Source organism: Sphaerodactylus townsendi, linkage group LG10 (genome assembly GCF_021028975.2).
Source record: "Sphaerodactylus townsendi isolate TG3544 linkage group LG10, MPM_Stown_v2.3, whole genome shotgun sequence".
In the NCBI taxonomy this organism is placed as follows: domain Eukaryota; kingdom Metazoa; phylum Chordata; class Lepidosauria; order Squamata; family Sphaerodactylidae; genus Sphaerodactylus; species Sphaerodactylus townsendi.
The window spans coordinates 24,681,003-24,708,489 of record NC_059434.1 but is presented as its reverse complement, the minus strand read 5'-3'; the positions used below and the strand labels follow the sequence as shown (position 1 = coordinate 24,708,489).

The 27,487-nt window shown below is 42.3% G+C and overlaps 1 protein-coding gene across 3 annotated transcripts in view; it reads left to right on the top strand.

Moving 5' to 3' along the window:
- NMU (neuromedin U) overlaps positions 1-25,318 on the top strand; it is a 31,851-nt gene extending 6,533 nt beyond the window's left edge. The window contains exons 3-10 of one of the 3 annotated variants that reach the window (XM_048509658.1): positions 941-988; positions 1,076-1,135; positions 5,182-5,211; positions 5,321-5,371; positions 10,775-10,849; positions 20,495-20,548; positions 22,559-22,597; positions 24,998-25,318. In XM_048509658.1, coding sequence (XP_048365615.1) covers positions 941-988; positions 1,076-1,135; positions 5,182-5,211; positions 5,321-5,371; positions 10,775-10,849; positions 20,495-20,548; positions 22,559-22,594 — 354 coding nt within the window. In that variant the 3' untranslated portion in view covers positions 22,595-22,597; positions 24,998-25,318. The remainder of the gene's footprint in view (positions 1-940; positions 989-1,075; positions 1,136-5,181; positions 5,212-5,320; positions 5,372-10,774; positions 10,850-20,494; positions 20,549-22,558; positions 22,598-24,997) is intronic. The other 2 variants (XM_048509659.1, XM_048509660.1) reach the window with 2 other exon arrangements.
- Positions 25,319-27,487: the final 2,169 nt, after the last annotated feature.

The window sequence follows — 27,487 nt, the reverse complement described above, 5'->3', positions numbered from 1 at the left end:
CTTTCACGGCCAGATTCAACTGGTTGTTGTCGGTTTTCCGGGTCATGCGGCCGTGGCCTGGTAGATCTTGTTCCTAATGTTTCGCCTGCATCTGTGGCTGGCATCTTCAGAGGTGTATCACAGAGGGAAGTCTGTTGTGTGTAACATACTTCCCTCTGTTATTCACCTCTGAAGATGCCAGCCACAGATGCAGGTGAAACGTTAGGAACAAGATCTACCAGACGACAACCCGGAAAACCCACAACAACCAATTTGAGAGAGTCTGCAGTGGGAACAAAGAATCTGTTAAAATTGCTAATTTAGTCTGGAACCAACCTGGAGCCCATAACACAAACCCATAATTAGGAAGGTTGTCTACTTTTCTCCAGGTGTTTGCTGCTCAATTTTAGAATTGGACTCTGAAGAGAAATCTCTGAGTGCTAGTTGTGACAATGTGGAGAAGGAAAAGATGATGCCTATCTTATTTCAAACTTCTGTCCAAAGAGCATGAGTTGTTAGATCAATTCACCTCCAGCCTGGTATAAAGAAAAGTGGGGAAAGATCATTACAGGCAAATATCTCTTACTTTTTCCTGTACCTCTCCAGAAGACCTTTGTAGCCATTGTCAAAATAGAACAATTGTAAAATCACAGATAGGGAAAACAAAGCAATTTGTTTAATATATATAACCAACATATTAGCAGCTCAGAATTTGGGTGCAGCAAAAGTTTTTGCATAAAGGTTGCAGAAATGCGTTGGACAAGCGGAGTTATTTCCTGAAGCCCTACATCTAGGGAAGGCAAACTGATCTCAAAGAAGGGGTGTCATATTTTCTGATCCTGTCTTCTGAATGTTTGAGGTGTGAACCCTTCGCTGAGAAAAGAAAGATTTCTGAAAACCTTGAAAAAAAATTCAGTACCACAAGTAAGAAATAGCAGTATTATCTTGTCGATATTTACAGATAGATGATGTGTGTTCTGCAATCCTGGCCAGAGATGCTCAGCCTCAGGTTAGTTCATTTAAAAATTCATTCAAATACAAGACAATTTAGTAAGCTAAATCCTGAGACTCTATTTTTGTTTGTTTGTTTGTTTAGTCATCTAACACATTGAAAGAGCTTTGCTTTATGGTTCTGCAACTTCTACAGAAAATTCAGGTAACGGCAGTTAATTTTTGTATTTCTAAAACTTGAGAGCCAGTGTATTTTTCAGTGTTGTGGAATTAATTCTTTACATCCATTCAGATAGTAAGTTGGATCCTGCCTAGGGCCCTTTCCCCATTTAGGGTTTGCTGCGCGCTACTCTCTGCAAATAGCGCGTGGTCCAGCAGCGCTCCCCACAAGTCCGGGCGGCGACAATGCAGCTGCCCCGACTCTGTGCTCTCACGTCCCCTCAGCGCATGTCAATTCTGACGCTGAAGAAATGGCACCTTCTGACTGCCCCACGCAGAGCGCGGGGCAGTGGGGAACACGACCCCACAGCGGAAATCGCTCGTGCTGAGAGTAGCGCGCCGCAAACCATAAGTGGGGAAAGGCCCTAGATTTCTATGTATGCGTACGATTTCTGCCCCTCCCCCCTCCTATAGCATTTCAAAATGCCTCTGAAATGTTGCTGTTAGGGGATGGCAACTCTCAGAAATAGCTTGGAAGGAATAAAAAGTATTTGGTGGGAAGGGGGAATCAGTAAAAATCACCTTTGAGTCTGTGGAAATCTAGGCTGGATCCAAGTCATTAAGAGAGATGATTCTGCAATGTGTGGTATCCCAACTGTCACTTCAGAATTATCCACAGACTGCTAAGTTGGCACTGTTAGTTGTATTACTTGTTTAGGGGCAGAGAAGGGGTACTGGTGATTTAAAAAACCCCTCCTTGCATTTCTTGCCCCCCAATAGTTTTCTAGCCTAGAAGCTGTGGGTGCTGCTTTACAGAGCCAAAATTTTTATTTGTCCATGATTTATGGTTTAGAATTGGTGTCTCCCCTTACGTTTTGCAGTTTTAGGATATAAATTACAGGACAGTCTCAAGTGCGGAGTTGGGCCACTTTCTTTCACAAGACAAAGAAATACCTTTTATTGATTTCTGAACACTTTTGAGATGCTGCTATTATTGAGGAAGAGGAGAGGAAGGGGAGAGTCATGTCAAAACATGGATTTAGCTGTGAAAAACTGGTTTCAGCTGTGTTTGTGCCAGAGCAACAAAATATGAACACATGTATAGTTCAGTCTTAAAACTAGTTTTGTCAGCAAACTCTGATGGAGATTATACATTACTGTGCCAATACATTGTCCCAAATTATGGAAGTTACAAAGCAAATCATATGTCAATTTAAAATTAGGATGCAAACCACTTTACAGAATGGCTATTTGTAGTGTGCATCCGCTTGTTTTTACAACTGAAGTGATGTGTAGTTTGTGGAAAATTTGTATAGTTTGTGTATCTGTACATGTCAAGAACTTGCATCTTGACGTTATGCACAATTCACAATTCAGAGAGTTTTTGCTATTTTTAAGAAATAATTTCTATCTCTGTTGGCTACAGAGATATGCCAGAAAGTATTGGCAATGCTGGGCAAGAAAAACCAGGGGCCAACTAAATAAGATTTTGATTGAGCGAGGATGTGATAATCATTTGTTCTTCTCCATAAAAAGCAGCACGGAAAATAAGCAAAAATATGCATTTACTTATTTTGTAGAACCAGTGTATTTTGTAGAATTCAGCTTAATACAAAATCAGCCAAAATATTGTGTGTGTGTGTGTGTGTGTGTGTGTGTGTGTGTGTGTGTGTGTGTGTGTGTGTGTGTGTGTGTGTGTGTGTGTGTGTGTGTTTAGAGTATGGGTACACATCATAGTGAACCCAAGCCAGAAAATACTGGCATCAGATCCTCCAGCTCACAGAAATGTATTCTTCAATCATTCTTGAAACATCATCATATTTGGCGTTCGACTTCTGGGTGTGGAAGAACTCCTCAGAAAGGATGTTGTCTGGCAACTTTCATATGCTGCTGGAAGTCAGGATAAGGAGAAAATAATGTGCATAGAAATACTGGCATCAAAAAGGCTATAATATTTTGTGCTGGATTTCATTGTATTGTCGAAGGCTTTCACGGCCGTAATCACTGGAGTGCTGTGTGGGTTTCCGGGCTGTATGGCCATGTTCTATTCAGCTGCATTCACCTATTGACCTTGCTATCTTCATTGTGACTCACATGCTACAGACTTCATTGTTAATCACATGCCAAGCTACTTCTATTCAGATGGCCTCACCTATTGACCTCACAGTATATATACTCCACTTGCTTTCCTTTCCTACATCAGATCCTCTGAAGATGCCAGCCACAGATGCAGGCGAAACATCAGGAGAGAATGCTGCTAGAACACAGATCCAGATCCAAAACCTTTATTAGGCATAAAACCAGTGCCAAGAATTTCAGATACAATAAAAAGATCATTATTGCTCAACTTGCAGTACACAGAGCAAAAACATAGCAACAGCTTCAGAGATTTAAACACTAGAGCTATTTAGAAGCTTAGCCATTTTTATTTTATCAGAAAGGAGCATAAATTCTGTTGGTAACACAGTTCTCAAATCGGTTCTGATGTTGTTGTACTTTGAACAATGAAGCAGAATATGAGAAAGTGTATCAGTTGTATCGGGACAAAATCGACAGCGACGCTCATTTTGTGGAATACCAGAGAAGCGACCTTGAAGATGTACTGATGGAAAAGAGTTACACCTTGCTCTAGTCATGACCCATCTGCAATTGTAATAAGTTGTTGCAGGTATATAGCAGGGCTAGATTTCTGAGGGATAATCCCAAAGAATATTGGAGAGCAAGAGCTTTGCGCTTTGCTCAGGAGAAATTGGTACTCTTGATCAAATAATCTAGTCTTTAAGCGATGGTAAATCTCCGGAGCGGTGAGCATTTGTAGGGCCTCCCAAGAGAAGCCCAAAGAAAAGATCTTTTTTTCAATATGTAGCCACCATTTCGAAAGCTGAAGCTCTCTCATTTCTAACTGGGACAAACTGTTAGGGTCAGTGCAGAAACAAAGACGCAGCCAAAACTTAAATAGAACACAGTCATACAGCTCGGAAACCACACAGCACTCCTGGATTTCATTCTTTAAAATGAAATCATGACATTACCGTGCAGGTTGCACATCTCTTCCACCCCATTTGTCTAATACTATTGTCCAACTATGTAAAGTAACTTCTTGCCCAATGATGTAAAGTAACTTCTAGCTATGATACTGAAATGGAAAGAAAAAGGATAGAAATGCTCAGTTTCTATTGAAAGTCAGCATGGTGTAGTGGTTAAGAGCGGTAGACTCTAGTCTGGACCCTTCCTGCCCAACCAAAATGAAATGTTTTGAGGCAGGAAATAAAACATTTCCTCTGTGGAGTTCCACATGGCTTTTCATCCAAAACGTTTTATTTTCAGCCTGAAAATATTTTAAATGAACCCTTTTCTTTAGCGATTTTTTTCTGGAAATGGTTTTCTGGAAGTGATTCTTTTGTAGAAGTGTTTTCACTTGCTGTGCGGATCTCTTTAAAAATACTCTGCAATTCCCAGTCTTCCTCATTGGCGCCATTTTCTGAGTTTGTGCTGGCTACCTCGCACTGTATTTACCTCAGTTTTTTTAAATTTTGGGGGGTGTCTCCATAGCTTCGAAGGCATGGCCCCTAGAGAATCACAGCATTAGGATTTAAAGCCTTGTAGCATCAAATCTACAGATCTGTAAAAAAATAAATAAACCAGAATGACCACAAAATGGCAGCCAGGAATTGATTTAAGGGAGTAAGTGCAGACAAACCTGGGTGGGGGATAGAAAATGTTTTGCAAACATTTTCAGGAATCTACAGAAATGGCCCTGGAGAACCAAGTTTGATTCTCCACTCCTTCCCATGAGCAGCAGACTCTCATCTAGTAAACCAGATTTCTTTCCCCACTCCTGCACATGAAGACTGCTGGGTGACCTTGGACTAGTCACAGTTCTCTCTGAACTCTCTCAGCCCCATCTATCTCACAAAGTGCCTGTTGTGGGGAGAGAAGGGAAGGAGTTTGTAAGCCCCTTTGAGCCTCCATATAATAAACAACCAACTACCTTACCTGTGTTTAGAGTACACCCCCCCCCCATCCCATCCCAAATGATCTGTGCTGTGCTGGATTTCTTTTAAATTTCTCTTCCAATTATTGTTTCCATAGGAGTCAGATGAAAAAGACAACACCAAAAGAGTAAGTGTGTTTTCATTTGTCCTTTATTTGATTGTGTTATAAGTGTCTAGAAAGTCATAGCCCATTAACCTTTCTCAAAGTAAATTCCACTTCTAATTTCTTTGAACAGTTCTTATTTCATTATTCTAAGACCCATGACACGGGCAACTCAGATGTTCTGGTAAGTCGAACTGCCCTTTCCCCTGTCAGTGAAACACATATTTGTAATTAAACAGAAATCAAACTTATCATTATTTGAACTTCCACTAATTCTTCCAGGCTGAGATCATTTGTAATCTGTGAAATTATTTTAAATATAAATGATAGATCTTGGTTAAATACACAAGGATGTTCTATGGTGAGGCAGAACATTGGTCTCTCAATGCCTGTATGAGCCTATGCTATGTCACTGAAGTTGGCAGGGTACAGGCCACCCCCTCCCCCCATGGCTTCACTCTTTGGTCATAAATAGCCCATAGTACTTAGAAGGAAAGGGGTTCAGGCATGCCTACTTTTCTTCCTGTCCCTCAACTACTTTCATCTCCAACCAATTAGACGCAGGAAGAGCTGAGGCAAGTTCTCCTTGGACTGAGTCCCTGGCCTGTGTGAAGCAGGCCCTGTTGGGTAGGTCCATCCCTCATCTATGGTGCTTCCTACATGAATAACCCAGCCTACAGAAAACAAAGGGAGAATATGGTTTCTAGTGGGGCACAGCCTTGGTTGGTCCTGCCTTCCTGTTCTGGTTTCTCATCCCTTTTTGGGGAGTCTCCCCCACCCAGTTGAGTCAGCTTGACACCAGACCATCCTTCCTGACACCACTAAGTTGAGCTGTGATGGGCATCATCTCCCACATGACCTTTGTTTGCCCCCTTTCCTGGCCCTCTACTTTAAAGTTGCCCAGGGTAGTGAGGATATTCAGGGTCTGGCAGCTGTGGTCAGGAATGCTAATGTCACCTTCTTCCTGAGTCCCCTGTGGGGTTGACCCTAAACAGTCAGTATTGTCTGTACTGATTGGCAGCAGCTATCCAGGGTCCCAGGTAGAGTCATTTTACCTCATGATTACCTCATCCTGTTAAGCTGAAGTTGATACTGAGATCTTCTGCATGCAAAGCAGGTGTTCTGCCACTGAGCCATTTTCTCTTTAAAAATTGAAGGCTAATGGAAAACAGATTGCAGCCATGTTTGAATGTCAACAATTCAATATTTAGGAAGGAAATGAATGAAGAACATTTGTGCTAGAGACTAAAGCAGTGTCTGAAATAAAACTTCCTGCTGTGCTGGGGATGGTTTTCCGTCCAACATAATATTATTTCCTTAAAATACTACATAATCTATGCTGATTTATACCAATTATTGATCCAAGTGGCACATGTTAATAATGTCAATTGAATAATAAATATTTATTCAAAATGTAGAAGGTTATTTTAATTTTTATTTTGGGTTTCATTTGAAACAATCAGATATTTTGTGCATAAATTTAAACAGCTAAAAATGTGTTTTAATCAGCTGATGCTTTTCAAGTATGCTAAAACACCTTCCTTGTCATATCATATGGAAACCCTGACTTGAAGTAAAACATTACGGTTTTCCATTTCCATTTGTCTATCCACATGAGTGGCAGACTCTTATGTGGTGAACTGGATTTGTTTCCCCGCTTCTTCACATGAAGCCTGCTGGGTGATCTTGGGCTAGTCAGCGTTTTTTTTTTCAAACTCTCTCAGCTCCCCTACCACACAAGGGGGCTTTCCCCACTTACCTTCTGCTGCACGCTACTCCGGGAAAGTAGCGCGGGATCCAGCGGCGCTCCCCTCATTCTGGTAAGGGCTGCAACCATCATAGCCGCTGACGCTGCCGCTTAGTAGGACCACTCATACAAGATCATTCCTGGTGCTGAAGAAACGGCACCTTTCGATGACGTTGATGACCCCGCGCCAGGAATGATGTGCGCTGAGGGGGCGCGAGAGCGGCGCACAGCAGAAGGTGAGTGGGGAAAGCCCCAAGGTGTCTGTTATGGGGAGGGGAAGGGAAAGGAGTTTGTAAGCCTCTTTGAAACGCATAACAGGGGAGAAAAGTGGGGTTTAAATCCAAACTATTACTACTACTACTCTTCTCTTCCAGTTGATATTTTCTATTGGGCCCAATGTTGTATAAGTATTTATGAGCAATAGAACTGAATCTTTGTTTTAAACTTTTACACACTGAGAGATAAGCCTTAGGCAGAAGCAAGCACCTTTGTATTCAGTAGGGCTTTCTCCTAGGAAAGTGCTCTTAGGATTCTACTGTTAGAAACACAACATCTTACTGCTAGAGGCAATATAACAACTATGGATTTACATTTGTGTGCTCCTGGATGTTGCTAAGTGACTTCAACAATCATTGCTCCAATGGGGTTTGCAGCTTCCATGGTATTTTTTTTATAACTTCTCTCCTAATTACATACCTCTGGTAATACAAGGAAATGGAATGGTCAAATAAACTGGGGTTTATTTTCTCTTAGTATTTAGGTAAATTATTCTATCTGAGTCTTTTAACAGAAGTACCTTAGAAGTGCACTTTGTTCACTATATGATTATGAACAATGATATCGAGTCTAAACCTTTGATCTTTTAACCTTTGAACTTCCTGCTGCAAAGCAGCTAATGATGCAATATCTTTTGCACACAGTATTTATATTGAACTTATTCATGTTTGTTGCATGAAAAGTTTTCAGACATTGAAGCAAAAATATTAATTAACGATGCATTTATTGTAGTATGTGTAGTGCAAACTGATTATACTGTATGTCCTTCCTACCAATCTACAGTTGTGCAAGTACAGAGAGTCTTTGTGACTAGTAGTAGCTGGATGTTGTAGAGCTGCAGAATGGACTTGAGCTCCTGGTGACCAGAAGAATGCAATGCCTTGAAGGAGAACGCAAGGAGGCAATACTTAAGGAGTGAGGAAGCCAAGGAGTAACTACTTCAGCTATTGAGTGGTGTAGTGGTTGAGAGCAGGTGGATTCTAATCTGGAGAACCAGGTTTGATTCTCCACTGCTCCAGCTGAGTGGCAGAGGCTTATTTGATGAACCAGATGTGTTTCTGCACTTCCTGCTGGGTAACCTTGGGCTAGTCACAGTTCTTTGGAACTCTCTCAGCCCCACCTACCTCACAAGGTGTCTTTTGTGGGGAGAGGAAGGGAAAGGAGCTTGTAAGACACCTTGAGTCTCCTTACAGGAGAGAAAAGTGGGGTATAAATCCAAACTCTTCTTCTTCTAATACAGGATCAGGGAAAACTGCCTTAGCTATGGCTATTGTGACATCTTAAAGGGCCAGTATCTGAACTGCCAGTCAATTGTTTGCAGGGCTTCAATCTGGGTTCTTTTGCATTATGAACCTGATATCACAGAAAGAGGACAGAGATTCTCTGAAGAGGTGGCATCTAGGCCTTGTGCTGTTGAGTGGGTCAAGAGACCATTAAGAACAAGCCAGAACATAAGAACAAGCCGGCTGGATCAGACCAAAGTCCATCTAGTCCAGCTCTCTGCTACTCGCAGTGGCCCACCAGGTGCCTTTGGGAGCTCACATGTAGGATGTGAACGCAATGGACTTCTGCGGCTGTTGCTCCCGATCACCTGGTCTGTTAAGGCATTTGCAATCTCAGATCAAGGAGGATCAAGATTGGTAGCCATAAATCGACTTCTCCTCCATAAATCTGTCCAAGCCCCTTTTAAAGCTATCCAGGTTAGTAGCCATCACCACCTCCAGTGGCAGCATATTCCAAACACCAATCACACGTTGCGTGAAGAAGTGTTTCCTTTTATTAGTTCTAATTCTTCCCCCCAGCATTTTCAATGGATGCCCCCTGGTTCTAGTATTGTGAGAAAGAGAGAAAAATTTCTCTCTGTCAACATTTTCTACCCCATGCATAATTTTGTAGACTTCAATCATATCCCCCTCAGCCGCCTCCTCTCCAAACTAAAGAGTCCCAAACGCTGCAGCCTCTCCTCATAGGGAAGGTGCTCCAGTCCCTCAATCATCCTTGTTGCCCTTCTCTGCACTTTTTCTATCTCCTCAATATCCTTTTTGAGATGAGGCGACCAGAACTGGACACAGTACTCCAAGTGCGGTCGCACCACTGCTTTATATAAGGGCATGACAATCTTTGCAGTTTTATTATCAATTCCTTTCCTAATTATCCCCAGCATAGAGTTTGCCTTTTTTACAGCTGCCATGCATTGAGTTGACATTCCCATGGAACTATCAACTAAGACGCCTAAATCCCTTTCCTGGTCTGTGACTGATAGCACTGACCCCTGTAGCGTGTATGTGAAGTTTGGATTTTTTGCCCCTATGTGCATCACTTTACATTTTGCTACATTGAACTGCATTTGCCATTTCTGAGCCCACTCACCTAATTTATCAAGGTCTGCTTGGAGCTCTTTGCAATCCTTTGTGGTTCTCACCACCCTACATAATTTGGTATCATCTGCAAACTTGGCCACCACGCTACCCACCCCTACTTCCAGGTCATTTATGAATAGGTTAAAGAGCACTGGTCCCAAAACGGATCCTTGGGGGACACCACTCCCGACATCTCTCCATTGTGAGAACTTCCCATTTACACCCACGCTTTGTTTCCTGTTTCTCAACCAGTTTTTAATCCAAAGGAGGATTTCCCCTCTTATTCCTTCATTGCTGAGTTTTCTCAACAGTCTCTGGTGAGGAACTTTGTCAAAAGCCTTTTGGAAATCCAAGTAGACAATGTCCACCGGTTCACCCCGTCCACATGCCTGTTTACACCCTCAAAGAACTCTAGTAAGTGTGTAAGACAGGATTTGCCTCTGCAAAAGCCATGCTGACTCTTTCTCAGCAGGTCTTGCTTTTCTACATGTTTTATATTATCTTTAATGATAGATTCTACTAATTTACCAGGAACAGATGTCAAACTGACTGGCCTGTAATTTCCCGGGTCCCCCCTAGATCCTTTCTTAAAGATTGGTGTGACATTGGCCATCTTCCAGTCTTCAGGGATGGAGCCTGATTTCAGGGATAAGTTGCATATTAAAGTGAGAAGATCACCATTGCTTTTCAATTAGCGAGACAAGTTCCTTCTTGTGATTGAATGTTTGAATACTAAGGGTTATGTTGCTATGTGTTCCTAATCCAGGTATGGTCTGTCAGATAATATTGCCTGGAGATGTCAAGGTTTACAATAATCCTAAAATTGCTCCTTCAGGCAGGGAATGCTGGAGACCTTTGATCTTAGATGGGAAGTGGTGGAGGATAACAAACACTAAACTACTGTTGGCTTCTCCAGCTACAGCATCCTCTTGGAAAGGGCTTTGAATAGTCCAAGTAAAATTTGGAAATAGACATAGGCATGAGAGAACCTGACATCATGATTTCCATCATAGAAGACAGTTGCAGTGCACATCCATGAAGGAAATTGCAAAATCAGAATCACCCCAAGACTGTTCCAAAATAGGATTGCAGCAGATATCTTCCACCCTTTGCTTTGCATGATCTCTTCATAAGCTCATGCTGCAGTAAAGAGTTTGTTTCACATCTGAAGTCCGGGATTTCATTGTTATTCATGTTCTCTCAGTCGTCTGTCCTGCATCCTTTGCTGCAACTTGTTTCCCAACTGCATGAGAGGAGACCGAAGAGATACAAAGTGGACGTATGTAACTTTTTAATTATGCATGCCCATTTCTTTCCCTGCTTTCTGAAAATGCCCTCCTTCTATTTCTGAGATGCATCAGGCTATCGCACTTTCCGTTTTTTCCTGCTGTTCTTATGCATTATTTTTACCTTCAGACATTTATGCATGTGTGTCATGCAGTATGTTAAAAAGTTACATAAAGGAGAACAAAAACTGGAAATAAATTCTATCAGTGATTGCATTCATCTGTAAATGAATCTGTAAACCGCCCAGAGCCCTTCATCTGTAAATGAATCTGTAAACCGCCCAGAGCCCTTGAGGATGGGGCGGTATAAAAATCCAATGAATGAATGAATGAATGAATGAATGAATGAATGAATAAATAATTACGATATCTTTCCATTTAAAGTTCTGCAGTCCTGATTGAAATAAATATTTTCAATATTACAGTCCAGAATTTCCCTTCCTCCCAAAAATTTGCCTACTCTCTTTCCCTCAATTCCCCTCTCCTCTCCTCTCCCTCCTCTCCTTTCCAGTTTTCCTATCCATCAGCATCTTGTGACTCCCCATGCTGGGAATGAATCTGAAATAATACCATCATCTGGGGCCCATGATCAGGGTGCAATTGTTTATTAATACTGTAATATATATACATGTTTATGGTTTTAATTGCAATCATTTCATACTGATAGCTGCTCTGAGCCTGGCTTTGGCTGGGAAGGGTGGGATAAAAATATAATAAATAATTAAAAAACCAAATAGAGCTATGACCAGTGGTGGGATTCAAATAATTTAACAACTGGTTGTTTACCAGCACCATTTTAACAACCGGTTCTGCCGAAGTGGTGCGAACCTGCAGCATCCCACCACTGGCTAGGACCCTATGGGTTAGTACAACATAGTGCAGTTCTATACAAACAAGCCTTGCATTTTTCAGCGTGTTTATTGTCCATCATACTGGTACCAAAAGTTGGGGTATCCTCTTGAATCCCTCCACTTGTCTATCTGAATGTTTGGGAGGGGGTTAACTATTTTCTTTAAAGTGATGAGAGAGAAGAAGTCACAGGGTGGGTGATTTCAGGATTACTATTCAGTTCAGACTTTTGCTCTTTGAAGTGCTTCACCCTAACCATAAATATATGTAATCAGGATTAAGTCCTGCTGAGTTTGATGAGGTATATTTTCTGGTTGGTGGATAAAATGGCTACTATGTCTTCCATGATATCAGTTACCATTCATACAACTAATAGATCTCACCTTGTTATATATATATAACATTTTTATATAATTGGTGTTTTTTAAATGGCTTATGGCTACATACAAATTCATTCATTCATTCATTCATTCATTCATTCATTCACCTTATTACAAGAATGAACTTTTCCTTTCTGATGTGGTGGGATGAACTATCTGAGGTGGTAGATTTTAGGACGCCATCTCAGGGAAACAAATTGTCAATTTATTGTTGAAGGCTTTCACGGCTGGAATCGCTAGAGTGTTGTGGGTTTTCTGGGTTGTATGGCCATGTTTCCGTAGCATTTTCCCCTGACATTCCGCCTGCATGCAGGCAAAACGTCAGGAGAAAATTCTATTGGAACATGGCCATACAACCCGGAAAACTGCCAATTGCTTACTTTATTACTTTATTTCACTATTACAAAGAACCCCATTTAGATCTTCTGTCTTCAAAATATCATGATTGGTCTTTGACTTTTGGAACTAATTTTTAGTTCCTACTAATGTTTGATGAAAGAGATTACATTGAGGCAATCTAAGGATGGTAGTGTACTAGTAATAACCATTAAAAAAACTCAACAAGGAAAGTCAGATTTTCATTTAGTAAGTAGTTTTGTTACAATCCTCTCTATTTCTGCTCTAATTGGACTGCTATGCCACAGTTTTGCAAACTTACTAGATTTCCTTGAAGCAAAATTCTAACTCTTATTGAAGTTGCCCTGGCTCCTCTGAGAACAATCAGTGTCATCCTGTAAGGCATTGGATTTGTGTAGAGGTTTTTTTTAGACCATGAGTTTAACCGAGGAATTGTGTAGCATATATTTCCAAGTCAACTGCAGTAGAAATTTACTATGTAGGAGAGTAAGAATATTAGTCTGTTTAGAATTTGCACTGCGAATTTGCATTCTCGTTTTCAAATTTCTCAAAGGCTTACATTTGAAACAGACACCAATCCAGACTTGATTTATAGAACCTGACCTTTGTAATTGAAATTAGACTGAAGGAGATTAAAAGGTTTGACCGGCACAACTCTTGGTTAGTTTTAAATTTGTACTTTTTTTGGTCCGTTTTTTGGTCAGCACTATTTTACTTCTCCACATATCACTCTACTTAATTGGGTGTATTCAGCCCTGACTTGGATGGTCCAAGCTAACTAGATCTCCTCAGATCTCAAAGGCTAAGAAGGATCAGCTCTGATTAGTATTTGAAAGGTCCTTAGTGCACAGCTTAAATAAAACACCCAGAGGAGGGAGGGGGGAGTGTTTTGGCGAGGAACTCTGCACAGCTTTTTCCCCTAAATGCCCTCAGGATGTTTTATTTCAGCTCAACCTGGGGGTTTAAGAAACGCTAAACGAGCGATTCCTTATGCCAAGATGGGGTCTGTGGAGAGCAGGAAACATATTATTTTTCCTCCCAAGTGATTTTAAACACTCTTTTGTTTTTGTTTCTTGTGCCTGCCATTTTGTGTTGCTGCAGAGATCCTCCATGCAGCCGGCCATTTGGTGAAGGTTTCCCATGGAGGTTTCCTCTGCTTGCAGCTCTTCTGCATGCAATTTTACTGTGAAAAGTACATGAATAAAGTTTGTTTTGCCTAGCAATCTCACATATGTGTCATTTTTCCTTTTAAAATTTGTTTTGAGGGAGCTTTCTGCGAATATGATGACAGGATATGAGAATTTGCAATATGCGCATATTTAGAGCTGTCAGCTTCGCAGACAGCTCCCTCAACACAAAACGAAACAAAAAAGAACACAATAACATGTGTACAGGATTACTAGGCAAAACAAACTTTATTCATGTACTTTTCACAGTGAAATCATGCACAGATGAGCTACAAGCAGAGGAAACCTTCGTGGGAAACCTTTACCTAAAGGCAGGCAGGACAGAGAATCATAAGTGGGAGAAAAGGATGGGCACGAGTGAGAGCTAGTGGAGGTAGGGGAGGTGGGGAAAAGACCTGCATTTCACGGCAATGGTTTTTTGTCCACTCAGTGCAACAAAAAACCCAAAGCGGTTTTTTTGAAAAAATCTGCAAGATGTTTAATTTGTGCTATGCAGAAAGGACCAATGGAAGACCACCAAGAAAGTCCAGGGTCACCATGCAGAGGCAGGCAACGGCAAACAACTTCTGTCACCTCTTGTCTAGAAACCCCTCTGAGGTCACCATAGGTTGGCTGTGGCTTGATGGCCCTTTACAAAAATACAGTTATCAAAGACAAATCATATCAACTACAAACTGGTTGTGAAGTTAACCCACCCTTCCCTCAAACAGCTGGGATGACATGTTCAAACATTTGAACTGCTCATGGGACGCTGACAGTTTCAGACTACTGTATAAAAGCACAGGATCTGTAAATGAAGGGAAATCTCTGATTGGTTGGGGAAAACTTTGTGCAAGCCTTAGAGGTAAGAGGTGCTGTGCTATTGGCAGAAAAGGTGGGAAACTATTGATTTCATAGGCAAATAAGATGAAGGTCAGGAGTCTGAGTAATGTGGGGTGGGGGGCGGGGAACACAAACCATTTGCTAATCATCACAGATGGAACTGACAGTGGAATAGGAGTCCAGCCTGCCTTGAATGAGGCTGTATTCCAACACTGCTAAGATGTAGGTTTGCAATTTAGTGTTTCTGCATCCAGAGGTACACGTGGATGCTCAGGTGGTGGTAGTGATGCTGAACCCTTTTTACCAGGGATGTCTAGTTTACCAACTGCATGATTTGTTGGACAGAAGGGATCTGTTTACATTCTAGATGCTCTGGTAAACTGATCTAGTGCAACGTCCTGGACATAGAGCTGCTCTTGAAAAAATGTCTGGAGTTCATCCAAACCAGTGCACGTTAACAGGGGATAGCTGCCTCTTATCAGTACAGCTTTGCTATAGCAACATTTGTTCTCACTTGGTTTCCAGGCCCACATCAAGATGCTGTCTAAAGCATCATAAGACGTGTGAGTGGAAACCTCTGATTCCCTTTTAATGGCAGCATCTAATTTATGGGTTCTCCCAGGGGACTCTATGAGGAAGCAAATGAGTAAATTTTGATTCAGTGAGCTTTTGACCTTGTTTAAATTTGTAGAATAAGGAATTTTAATACTGTGCAATATGGTTTTTATTGATTAGTTGCATTTTTACTGTTGTAGTTTGATTGGGTTTTATTGTAGAGGCAAGGCCATTCAAGCAAGGTCACTCACAAGGGTTTTATTGTATGTTTTTGCTGATGTAAGCCTTAGATAGTAAAAAGGTGTTTTATAAATATTTGAATAAACATAAAAAAAGAAAGAGTAGGGTGAGGGATTAGAAGGCATCAAATACCTCAGAAAAAGATAAGTGGGGAAATAGAGACCAAAGAGAAAGAGAGATAGAGAAGACACGGATTTAAGGAAGGGCTGGAAGGTAAAAGAGAAGTTAAAATACTCACCAACTATTTTGGAATATGAAAAGCTGCTTAATGGGGACAGGCACTGCAGCTCTGGCGTGGGTTCTGTATGCAGAAGAGCCAAAAAGGCAACAAGGAAGCTGAATTTCATAGTGATATGAATTAATCATCCAGTTCTTTGGTTGAGGATTTGCTCATCTGAATAAAATTAAGTTGTTCTTTTTATAAATATTATTTTCCTTCTTTCTCTGTTTGAGAGAATCTGATTCAGTTAGAACTGTCCCACGAGGTACTGAAGAGATAATTAAAGATGAATTATCCAACCTATCATTTGCCTTTAAGGAGAGAAAAAGACAGAACAAAAAGAATGAGTACATGACCTACTCATAAATATTTTAGAGGGGTATAGAACTTACTTAGCCAGTTTTCAAAGGAAAAGGATGTAATCAGCCAACAGACACTTTCACAATTTATTGAAAATTGGTCTAGAAATAAAAAGTGAGATATGAGTGCACAGTAATGCTGATCCTCTGATTAAACATAAATAAAATCGGGAAGAGTGGCAGACAGTTTGTTCTGTTACCCAAACTGAACCTGGAGATGGGAAATTAGTTTGTTACAGGATCTGTAGCCAGATTAACAGGGGGTCCATGTGTTCACATTTTATTCCTGTGCAGCAGGGACATAGGAATAGATTTTTATGGGGGGTTTGGGGGTGGGGCCACGCATCCACCCTCCCCTGGGGTGTGGCCATGCCACCCCAAGCCCCACCCCCAAACCTCAGTGCTTATAAAAGCAGCTCTCCAAGGCCAGGGCGGCAGACTCCCCTCCCCCACCCACCCCCACTCGCTGGGCTCCCAGCCAGCAGTCCCTTCTGTCCTCCACTCTGGGCAGAGGGGTATCTAGGGAAAATGGAGCCTGGTGCAAAATCTTGAGTTTTGTGCCTCCGCCCCTCCCCCGCATGGGGGGCTGCTGTGATGCTGGAATCCACCCCCAAACAGCATCACTTTCAATGGTATTTAAACTAGGGACCCCAGCAGCAGTGGTGTAGTGGCTAAGAGCAGTGGCTAAGAGCAGGTGCATTCTGATCTGGAGGAACTGGGTTTGATTCTCCGCTCTGCCGCCTTGCCTGAGCTGTGGAGGCTTATCTGGGGAATTCAGATTAGCCTGTACACTCCCACACATGCCAGCTGGGTGACCTTGGGCTAGTCACAGCTTTTCGGAGCTCTCTCAGCCCCGCCCACCTCACAGGGTGTTTGTTGTGAGGGGAGAAGGGCAAGGAGATTGTAAGCCCCTTTGAGTCCCCTACAGGAAAGGGGGATATAAATCCAAACTCCTGCTCCTCCTCCTCTTCTTCTTCTTCTTCCTGCTCCTGCTCCTCCTCCTGCTCCTCCTCCTGCTCCTCCTCCTCCTCCTTCTTCTAAATCCACCTTAAAGGGAGAATCTGGGGTCCCCAGTTAAAACAACATTAAAAGTGATGCTGCTTTGGGGTGGATTATCTCCCACCCTTAAACAGCATCACTTTCAATGTTTACTGGGACCTCAGGTTCTCCCTTTAAATCCATGCCGAAGGAGGTGGATTTAAAAGGAGAATCTGGGGCAGCACCAAACTTTCAGGGTATCTTTAGGATAGTCTCCTGCTTATACCACACAGGTTTGGTGAAGTGTGGTTTATGGGGGTCAAATTTATGGACCCTCAAATGTGTAGCCCGCATCTCCTATTAGCTCCCATTGGAAACAATGGGATGAGGGCATCCCTTTAGGAGTCCATAGCTTTGGACCCCCTTAACCAAACTTCACAAAACCTGAGTGGCATCAGTAGGAGACTCTCCTGATGATACCACCCAGGTTTGGAGAAGTTTGGTTCATGGGAGCCAAAGTTATGGACCTCAAATGTTTAGCCCCCATCTTATATTAGCTCCCATTGGAAACAATGGGGGATGGAGCATTCCATATATTTGGACCCCCTGAACCAAAACTCACCAAACCTGTGTGGTATCATCAGGAGAGTCACCCAGCAAATCCCTGAAATTTTGGTGCTGCTAGCCTAAAACTAGTGCCCCCTACAGGCCGATAACCGGAAAACACAAAAAATACAAAAAGCCCACAAATGGGGGTGGTGGGGGGGTGGTGGTGGAGCTTCGGACATGTAATGGGGGGTTTGAACCCGAGAAACCCCCCCTTACCTCCGTCCTTGCTGTGCATTATTCTTAAGAGAAAGAGCAATAGAGACCAACCCATTCAAAGGTTTCAGCACTTAGAGCAAGGTTCTTTCTGGCAGCAAGGGGGGGGCGGGGGGGAGGGAATCGCTAACTGTTGCATTGGACCATCTTATGGAAATGCTGGCCACAGTCTGATGACCCTTCCCAACCAATTGTGGGGCTGCCCTAGCAGAATCTTGCAGCGTTTGAACAAGTTGCCCCCTCCCAATTGGAGGGGAATTAGAATGAGCAGATCATCCCTTTCCCACCAGAAGTTCTCAGCTGCAGATTAGCCTGGGAACTTGTCCTTGAGATAAATGGTAAGTGTGGGAGTGAAATGCACTCTGCACCTGGCAGAGGCTTACAACTAGCTGAAACTAGAAAATTCTTGTAAGATGATTACTCTCTTGACAGCTGTAGAATTGGAACTATACTTATAGTAATGTGAATCATCATGTCCAGATGTCTTCTTCTGCATCTTAAATTTCCTCATGGAGGTGTTCCTCGCAGAAATCAAAAGAACCTATTTTCAAAGAAAAAAAAACCTTCTTTACCCAATAAAACTTAGGCTGATTCCGCATGGGCCCAAAACAGCAGTGTGAAAACAGTATAAACCCTTTTACACCGTTTTCACACCGTTTTCACACTGCTGTTTTTGGCCCATGCGGAATCAGCCTTTCTTCCATATTGATTTTTGCTAGGGTTGATAGGCCAAAACTGAAACAGTTGAGGTACTCTTGTCATGGCTGTTTTCTAGAGCTGACGTTGATTTTTTTTTCTGAAATTCATTAATGACTTTTTTCCACTTTATTCCTAATAAAGGTTATTGTATTGTACTGCATTGTAAGTTTTTTTTCATTAGGAAAACACCAGAAATTTTAAGGAAAATCCAAAAGAGTAGTGATGAAAATAATATACTTTCTCAGAGAGGTTTCTAACATCCCTGTTAGTAGAAGATAATGTGTGGGCTGTTCAAAAGACAGTTGAAGGGAGGGTGTCTGAAGTTGTATGGCAGAAACAGTTAACATATTTTTATGTTTGTTAGAACTCTTTCTAGCCCTTGAATGTAGCAGAAATTGTAATATAAAGCATTCCATTGTTTCCATTCTCCCGGACTTCTGTGGAATCTTGTGATATGCATGTATCAAAATCTTAAAAATTAGTTCTACAAAAGGCTACTTTAAATTAAAATATTTAGCTGTAACCATGCTTTATTCACATTATATTTGCCTTATGTCCTGTCAACAGATGCACAATGTATGTTTTGATACTTTCTATTTAATTCTACCATGACATTTTGTTTTAAATTCTGCCTCGTTTCCTGCTTCTTGTGCTACAGTCCTAAGAACACTTTCCTGGGAGTAAGCCCCCATTGACATGCTCTCTTGGTAAATCTTTTGAGTGGTACTTCCCCCCAACCCCCCTTGTCGATATTGGTAGCACGACTGGTCACACCTATTTTAAAGTGTCAACTTTTAGTTCTTCTTGAATCTCTTACTTGCATCCTACTGTTTCTCAAAGCTGATGAGAGTTGTTCATTTGGCATTCATTTTATTCACATTGACAGCTTACCTAGTTATTTTAAAGGGTGGAGCAGCCTGTATTTGTTATTGTGGGATCTCATTTAACCTTTTGCTTGTTTTAGCCTTACAGAAAATACTACAATTATAGAGAAAATTTAATTTCAGCTTACTTTTTATTCTAATCGAAGGTAATATTTACATGCATGCCATTAAATTTGATTAAATAGATGTTAGGCAGGTACTAAACCAGGGAAGGCTACCTTCTCTGGAGGTAGTCAATCATTTCCAAAGTACACCACATTTTCTCTGTATGTCTTTCCTCAAAAATACCTGCCTTCTCAAGGTTCTAGATATATGTTTGTGAGGGGGGACATGTCTGGAACTTTTGGGCAGAAACACAGGTTGAGGGGAAGAAGGAAGGGGGAACAGTAGAGAAGGCAAATAATCCTTTCCCACTACTGCAAGTCATTTGGGTTTCATGACATGCCTCTGCATGTGTCTCAGGGCCAAACAAGATTAGGTATTTGGCCACAATTCCCTGACCTGACTCTAATCATGTCCCTGCCAAACGTGAGTTGACAGAAACAAATTTTGTGAGTGTGATGAGACACAGTTTGGTTCAAAACAGTGGCATGCGTGGGGGAGGGGGGCACTCTGCCTTCCCCTTTTTCCTGAACTGGTTCTAGTAGGCTTTATTACCCCCTGCATGCTGCATGTGCAATATTCAATGCATGCGCAGGCTTGCACTGAGGAAATAATACCCTTGGACCACTTTGTGTTGGGAAAACGGCATGAGGGAGACATAACCTCCTCCTACTCCCCCATAACACAGTCCCAAGCCAAACATGAGTATAGCATACTTGGAAATGTCATTTCCCTCAACTAATGTTTGGCAGTGATGTGAGCAGGGTCAGGAACCATGACTGAGTTTCTGGCCAAATGATTTACCTAGTTTGACTCTTACCAGTAAAGAGATCATAACAAAACAATGATCTTCCTCAAAACATGGGCAGGCCTCGATTTGGAAAACCTACTTCATGACTGAAATGAGGTTCGAACTTCATGGCACATATACTTAATCACTGTTACATCATCTTCTATTTCTTCCACATATCGTCATTATAAACCAGACTCCACATTTGGTTTAGTACATAGTTTTGATCAAGTGGACAGCTCTCTGCAAGAACTGAAAAGAAACCAGGCTTTGTGAAATTTTTTTGAAAATAAAATCCTCACAGATCGTAGGCCATTATTTGCTTTAATAAAACTATCACATTATAACATGTTTGTTTCCATTTAAACATGTTTGAAATCTACTGTCATTTCAGGAAGAACTTCGAATACCTGGAGGAGTTCAAAGCAGGGGATATTTTATCTTCAGGGTATGCCAATTTTTATTTTCTATCTTTCAAACTGATTGTTACATTTCCCCCACCCCTTGAAATGTAGGTGCTGTGAGGGTATTTGTAAAATTTTAATTTAGTACATCAGTCCCCACTGCATACAAAACATTATAACTGAATGCCCCTGTTAATTAATTAGTTGAAATATGTATGTGTCATCTTTCCCACAAACCATAGTGACTCAAGGTGGCTTCCCCCCAAAAAATCTTGCCTTGAGAAGAATGTTTCATGATGCTGAAGCCTCTATGCCCCTCCTCCCAGATAGCTCATGATGCTAACAAGTAGCTTGAATGGAGGGATCAATTGGAAGTGAATCTCAGGAGGTTCTGAAGTGGCAAACTAGTTCTCACCAAGCCTTCTTTAAAATGTCTGCCAACATCAAGAGTCCTTGGAGCAGCAGTGGTGTAGGAGGTTAAGTGCTCGTGTATCTAATCTGGAGGAACCGGGTTTGATTCCCAGCTCTGCCGCCTGAGCTGTGAAGGCTTATCTGGGGAATTCAGATTAGCCTGTACACTCCCACACACGCCAGCTGGGTGACCTTGGGCTAGTCACAGCTTCTTGGAGCTCTCTCAGCCCCACCTACCTCACAGGGTGTTTATTGTGAGGGGGAAAGGGCAAGGAGATTGTAAACCCCCTTGAGTCTCCTGCAGGAGAGAAAGGGGGATATACATCCAAAACTCTTCTTCTTTTCATTGTTTTCCTCTGAATCTCCCTTGAATATTGTTGCCCCCACCCCCAGAGATCAGTGTACATGTGAGAAAAAGGGAAAGAGATAGAGAAGCTCAGTGCTATCCAGTCTTTAATAGATAAGCATAAATTCTGCAAAACCCAAATAACTGGCAATACTTTGAAGGCAATTACTGCAGTCAGAACAATAAAGTGTAATGCTAACTAAGCCTATATGGAGACTTTACCTTTTCCTTGTGGAAAGAGAGCATGAGGCAAAAGCTTTTTGGACAGATTTTTCCTTCTTGGAAATGATCCCCAAACCATGCTGGCAGCCTTTCATGTCCTTTACTTTCAGCCTGGGAGCGTCTTGCTGAGACCAGTCATATTCTCAGGAATCAGGCTAAAGTTCCTAAAAGATGTAGAATTCTAGGCTCCTGTGGTTTTTTTTTGTTGACCCAGAACTGGAATATTAAAAACAGTTCATCCTGATGTTTGGCAGTGAGGTCAAAGGTTGAAAATTGAGCCCAAGTGCTCTTGCAGCTCTCCTAACCCATCTGTCTCCCTAAAGCAGGGCCTATCCCATCCTGGTACAGATCTAAAGTTCAAGCCTTTGCTTGAACTTTAACTTGCTGCACTGTTAACACTATGCATGCTTAATAGCTGACAGTTTGTTTTCCATTAACTATTAATTATGCACAGCAGGCAGAACTAGTAGGTAGTAAACAGGTAGATGAGAAGATGTATGTGTTATTGAGTGGCAATCAACTCATGGTGACCCCAACTGTGGTGTTCAAGACTATAGGAGTGGAGGGATGGTTTGCCATTGCCTTCCTCCATGTAGCAACCTCAGACTTTCTTGGTGGTCTCCTGAGTACTAATCATGACTGACCCTGCTTAGTTCCAAGACCCTGATGAGCTCAGGCCAAACTGGTCTATTTGGGCTGAAACAGGTAGATAAGGTTTCAGCAAACAGTAAAACAAACATATTCAAATATTTTGAAGAATGAATGCAGAATTGGAAGGCTCTCCTTCTAATGTGAAAGGCATATTTAGTAAAGAGAGCAATGCTATCTGCAGTTGTTGGGAAGTATGAAGGACATGGAGGTATTTCTGGGCTCCAGTCTACTGCGGACAAACATGGCTGCCCTCTGAAATGAAACATCCTATGTAACTGATTTACAGAAATGGGAAAGCATTTTTGAATATTCTTCAAGCCCACCAATACTGCAAATGCACTTTGAAAAGGGTATCTTGTTGACATTCTTGTTAGATGTACTCAAAACTACTCCCTTCTTTCCTGACACGTGTTTTTTTTTTTAGCCACGCAATGGGAGGAGATCAACTGCATTTCGTTGAAAGGTATTTATCTTACACTTCACTCAGGAAACACATTCAAAGCCTGACTCACCATTACAGGTGTAACTTAAAACCTACATTTTAAAAAGCAAGCTACATAATCTAGTTTATTGTCAGGAAACTTTTAAAGTAGAATGGATAAGATGGTGTACAGGTAAAAGTAATCCCCGGTGCAAGTACCAGGTAATGGGATGATGTCACTTCACAACATTTACTATGGAGCAGGGGCGTAACGAGGCAGCCCTGGGCAAACTGTAGCCCTGGGCAAAACCTGAGTTAGATGCCCCCCCCCCCATGAGCGGCCACTCCACCACGACCAAATTTTTTTTGCACCAGGACATTGGTGCCTGCAGGGGGTGCACTTTTAGATATATCAGCACCAAAATTTCAGCATATCATCAGGAGACTGTCCTTATGCTACTCCCCAAGTTTGGTGAGTTTTAGTTCAAGGAGTCCAAAGTTATGGACTCCCAAAGTGGGTGCCCCATCCCCCATTGTTTCCAATGGCAGCTAATAGATGGGGGCTACAGTTTTGAGGGTCCATAACTTTGGCCCCCCTGAACCAAACTGCACCAAACCTGGGGGGTATCATCAGGGCAGTCTCCTGATGAGACCCTGAAAGTTTTGAGACTGTGCCTTCAGAAATGTGCCCCCCCCCAGCCTGCAACCCCCATTGACAGCAATATGGGACCCCCCAAGTTTGGTGCAGTTTGGTTTAAGTGGTCCAAAGTTATGGACCCTCAAATGGGGTACCCCATCCCACATTCTTTGCTAAGGAGATGGGGGCTACCCTTTTGAAGGTCCATAACTTTGGACCCCCTGAACCAAACTGCACCAAACATTGGGGGTGCCATCATGACAGTCTCCAGATGATACCCTGAAATTTTGGTGCTCATACATCCAAGAATGCCCTCCCTGCAAGAACATCCCAAAATTTGCCCAAGAATCTTTGTTCTGCATTGAGTTTTCTGTATTGCTGTCAATGGGGATTGCAGGCTGGGGGGGGGGCACATTTCTGAAGGCAAAGTCTCAAAACTTTCAGGGTCTCATCAGGAGACTGCCCTAACGATAACCCCCAGGTTTGGTGCAGTTTTGTTCAGGGGGGCCAAAGTTATGGACCCTCAAAACTGTAGCCCCCATCTCCTATTAGCTCCCATTGGAAACAATGGGGGATAGGGGCACCCTGCAGGCCAACAATTGAAAACCACTAAAATACCCCAAAACGAACCCAGCATTTTGATGCCCCCCACAAGGTGATGCCCTGGGCAGCTGCCCACCTTGCCCAATGGGCATTACGCCAGTGCTATGGAGACTATGTTTACGGGGTAGTTTGCCATTGATTTCCCCAGTCATCTACACCCAGCAAGCTGGGTACTCATTTTAATGACCATGGAAGGATGGAAGGCTAAGTCAATCTTGAGCTGGAACCAACTCCATCGGGATCGAACTCAGATCTGAGCAGAGTTTTGGCTGCTGTGCTGCAGCTTATTCCTTTGCGTAACTGGTGTATTTGTTAAGGCTGCGTATGAACTATTGGTTAAAAAGTGGTCCACAGCACTATGAACTTGCTTTGAGCTCCCGTTTTAATGAGTGTGCGCCTATATGAATCCAAGACTGATATATGCTCCAGCAGACTGGCTGGCACTTCATTCCTGCCACGCTTGAGTCTTGCCCATCCCTGTACTGGGGAGAGACGCACCCGGCATCTGATTCCCTGAGGTGTATCGTTTCTATCTTGGTGTTCAGGTATGGGATAGTTTTATTGCTAACCCCCAGGAGAAACAGGCAGTGCCAGGCAAGGACGTAGGTATAGATTTTTTTATGGGGGGCTCGGGGGAGGGGCCATGCCCCCACCTGCCCCTGGGGGCATGGTCACGCCTCTCCTAGCCCCACCCTTGGCTTCAGTGCTTATAAAAGCAGTTCTCCAAGGCCAGGGACAGCAGACTCCCCTGCCCTGCCTGCCACCCCGCCCCCTCAGCTGGGCTCCCAGCTGGCAGCCGACAGTCCCTTCTGCTCTCCCCTCCGGGCAGAGGCATAGCTAGGAAAAATGGAGCCCAGTGCAAAATCTAAGTTTTGCACATACACACCCCCAATGGGCAGCCACTGTGATGCTGGAATCCACCCCCAAACAGCATAATTTTTAATGGTGTTTAAACTAGGGACCCCAGATTCTCCTTTTAAATCCACCTTAAGGGGAGAATCTGAGAGTGCAAGAAGACGTTTCAGAAGGAAGTGACAATGCAATACAAATGGTCGTGACAATGCAATACAAATAAGTAAAGGGCAATGTAACACCTGTAATCTTCATGCAGGACTTCCATTCCAAAGCTATAGAGTTTATTTTTAGTGGGATAATGTAATTTATTGCATTTCATTTCATGTAACTATTTCTCCCCCTTTTAGGATTCCTCATTCTTTGACTTAAAATTGTTGTAGGATTACAGACAACACAAGCATCCCGACCTTTATCATGTGTACAAGTATTTTTTTAAAATATAGATATATTCCATCTAATGTGTAAATTTCTTAAAATGAACTACGTTTTATTTTTTTTCCCCTTGGAGCATCTTAAAATTATGTTTCTTTATGTTTATATGGTGGCAATTATGTGTAATAAAGCTGTAAACAAAATAATGTTGATTTTAGATGAGTGCATGCAAAAGACATTGTCCATAGCAGGATTATTACATTTTTTTCACTGTAAATAAAGGAACTCAGTGGTGAGCTGTTTTCAGTGAGAATATTTTAATGAAGAATTTTCAGTTCTAATACCATCCTTTTCATGAGTCTTGCCATAGGATTTGCCATTATGGTGTAAGTGTTTTTCTGAAACAACTAATACTGTAATAACAGGTCCTTCTTACATATTTTTGATGTTTCTGCTGTTGAAACAAAACAGCTATAAAACTATTACTATGGTCTTCAGCATTACATCGATGCCTGTCATCACTATAAAACTATACTTAGTGAAACTTAACAGTGTAAACGGGGAAAGATGGGTGCCATAAATGCAGTTCACATTAGGAACACATAACTATCAATAGCCTGTTATTGAGCTAATTATACATAGTAATTCCAATAGGATAGTTATTTGATTATTATAGCCAAAGCAATAGAATCTTGTGGCACCTCAAAGACTGATTACATTTACTAGGCCATTTGCCATCTTTCAGGGCTTGTGCCACAAATCACTGGATGCTTAGCTTCAGGAGCTGGTAGCAGGCTGAGAACGTAAATGTGGAATGCCTGGATTTTGAATAAAGTGCCTTTGTATATGTGTTGTGTGTCTTTCTCTTACCACTGGCAATCTGTCTTTCATGCCAGAGGGCATGGCTTCCAGTTAAGAATGAGAAATTGCAGTATTTTAGATCCCCCCCCCCTAAATTTTAGAAATCAGACACAGTACTTGTTTTCCACTCTTCATATCCTCCTAATAAGATGAGAAAAGTTAAAAACCAAGTGAGTGTGATTTGTCTTGCATCACCCAGTGACCTTCATCGCTGATGGAGGTTTGAACATGGGTCTTCCCAGCAAACTTGAAAGCTGTAACAGACATAATTGTGTAGTGGTTACAGTCAGTGGGATTCAAATAATTTAACAACTGGTTGTTTACAAGCACCATTTTAACAACCGGTTCTGCCAAAGTGATGCGAACTTGCTGAATCCCACCACTGGTTACAGCGCTGGACTCGGATCACTCTGCCATGGAAGCCTGCTGAGTGACATTGGGTCAGTCTCTTTCTCTCTCTCAACCTAACAGGGCTAATATGAAGACAAAATGGAAGAGGGAAGAATGATGTAAATTGCTTTGTGTCCCTTTTGGGAAGAGAAGCAGGGTATAAATAAATATAATCACAGTAGATTTATCCCATATCCCATACAAACCTACCACTGAGAGCCAAACAAAACACTTACTGATTGGTTCCCCACCCTGGGACATGGACAATATATACCCCAAACATTCCCTTCTCTCTGGACACAGTGTGTAACAGACTTCCCTCTGTGATACACCTCTGAAGATGCCATCCACATATGCAGGTGAAACGTCAGGAACAAGAACCACCAGACCACGGCCACACAGCCCAGAAAACCTACCAGAACCAGTTGAATCCAGCCGTGAAAGCCTTCAACAATATATAAAACATTATGGTTTCCCATATGTGGTGTCTGAGTTGCCTGACTTGACTCTTCTGTCAGTCATGTGTTAACTGCGGCTTCTGAAAGTCATGCAATTTTTTTAAAGGACAACTTTATAGAAGATGAGACTCTCATAGTGGCAGTTGGCTCCTTGGTTTTCTGTTGGCTCCACCCACCATCCCTCACAATAAGCAACATTCTGAAGTGGTTGTCAGTTCTCTTCTGGCCACCAGGGGACGGGGCAGGCTTTCTACGCCACAATTACTCTGAGGCCAGCAGCCACGAAACCAGCCTTGCTACGCATACGAAGACCAACATGCAGGTCAAGAAAGATGCAGCATATTGGCATGTGTGAGGCAGGATATTAAGATGGTTCTCATTTTGCTGTCCATAGTTGTTTACTCCCTGGAGAAGACAGGCAATGGGAGGGTTTCACGGAGGGAAATGATGCAAGAGTCTGAGAGGTTAGGCATGAGAATGGGGAGCACAGTGACAAGACAGGCACTCTCTGCCCAGGACCCCCCAAAACATGGAACCAGCCCCGGCAGTCATGTTTATCTATAGCAAAATCCAGAACCAGAAATGGTATAACATTAAGATCAAGTTTTCTTAGAAACCTTGCCTTTTACTCCCCACAGACACAGAGGTGAAAGAAAAAAACACACTCTGACCTATCTTCTATTGATTAATGTTTCACAGGCGCCATGCCTGACCATAGCATGGATAAACTGTTCCTGGACTGAGTAGCAGCAAAGC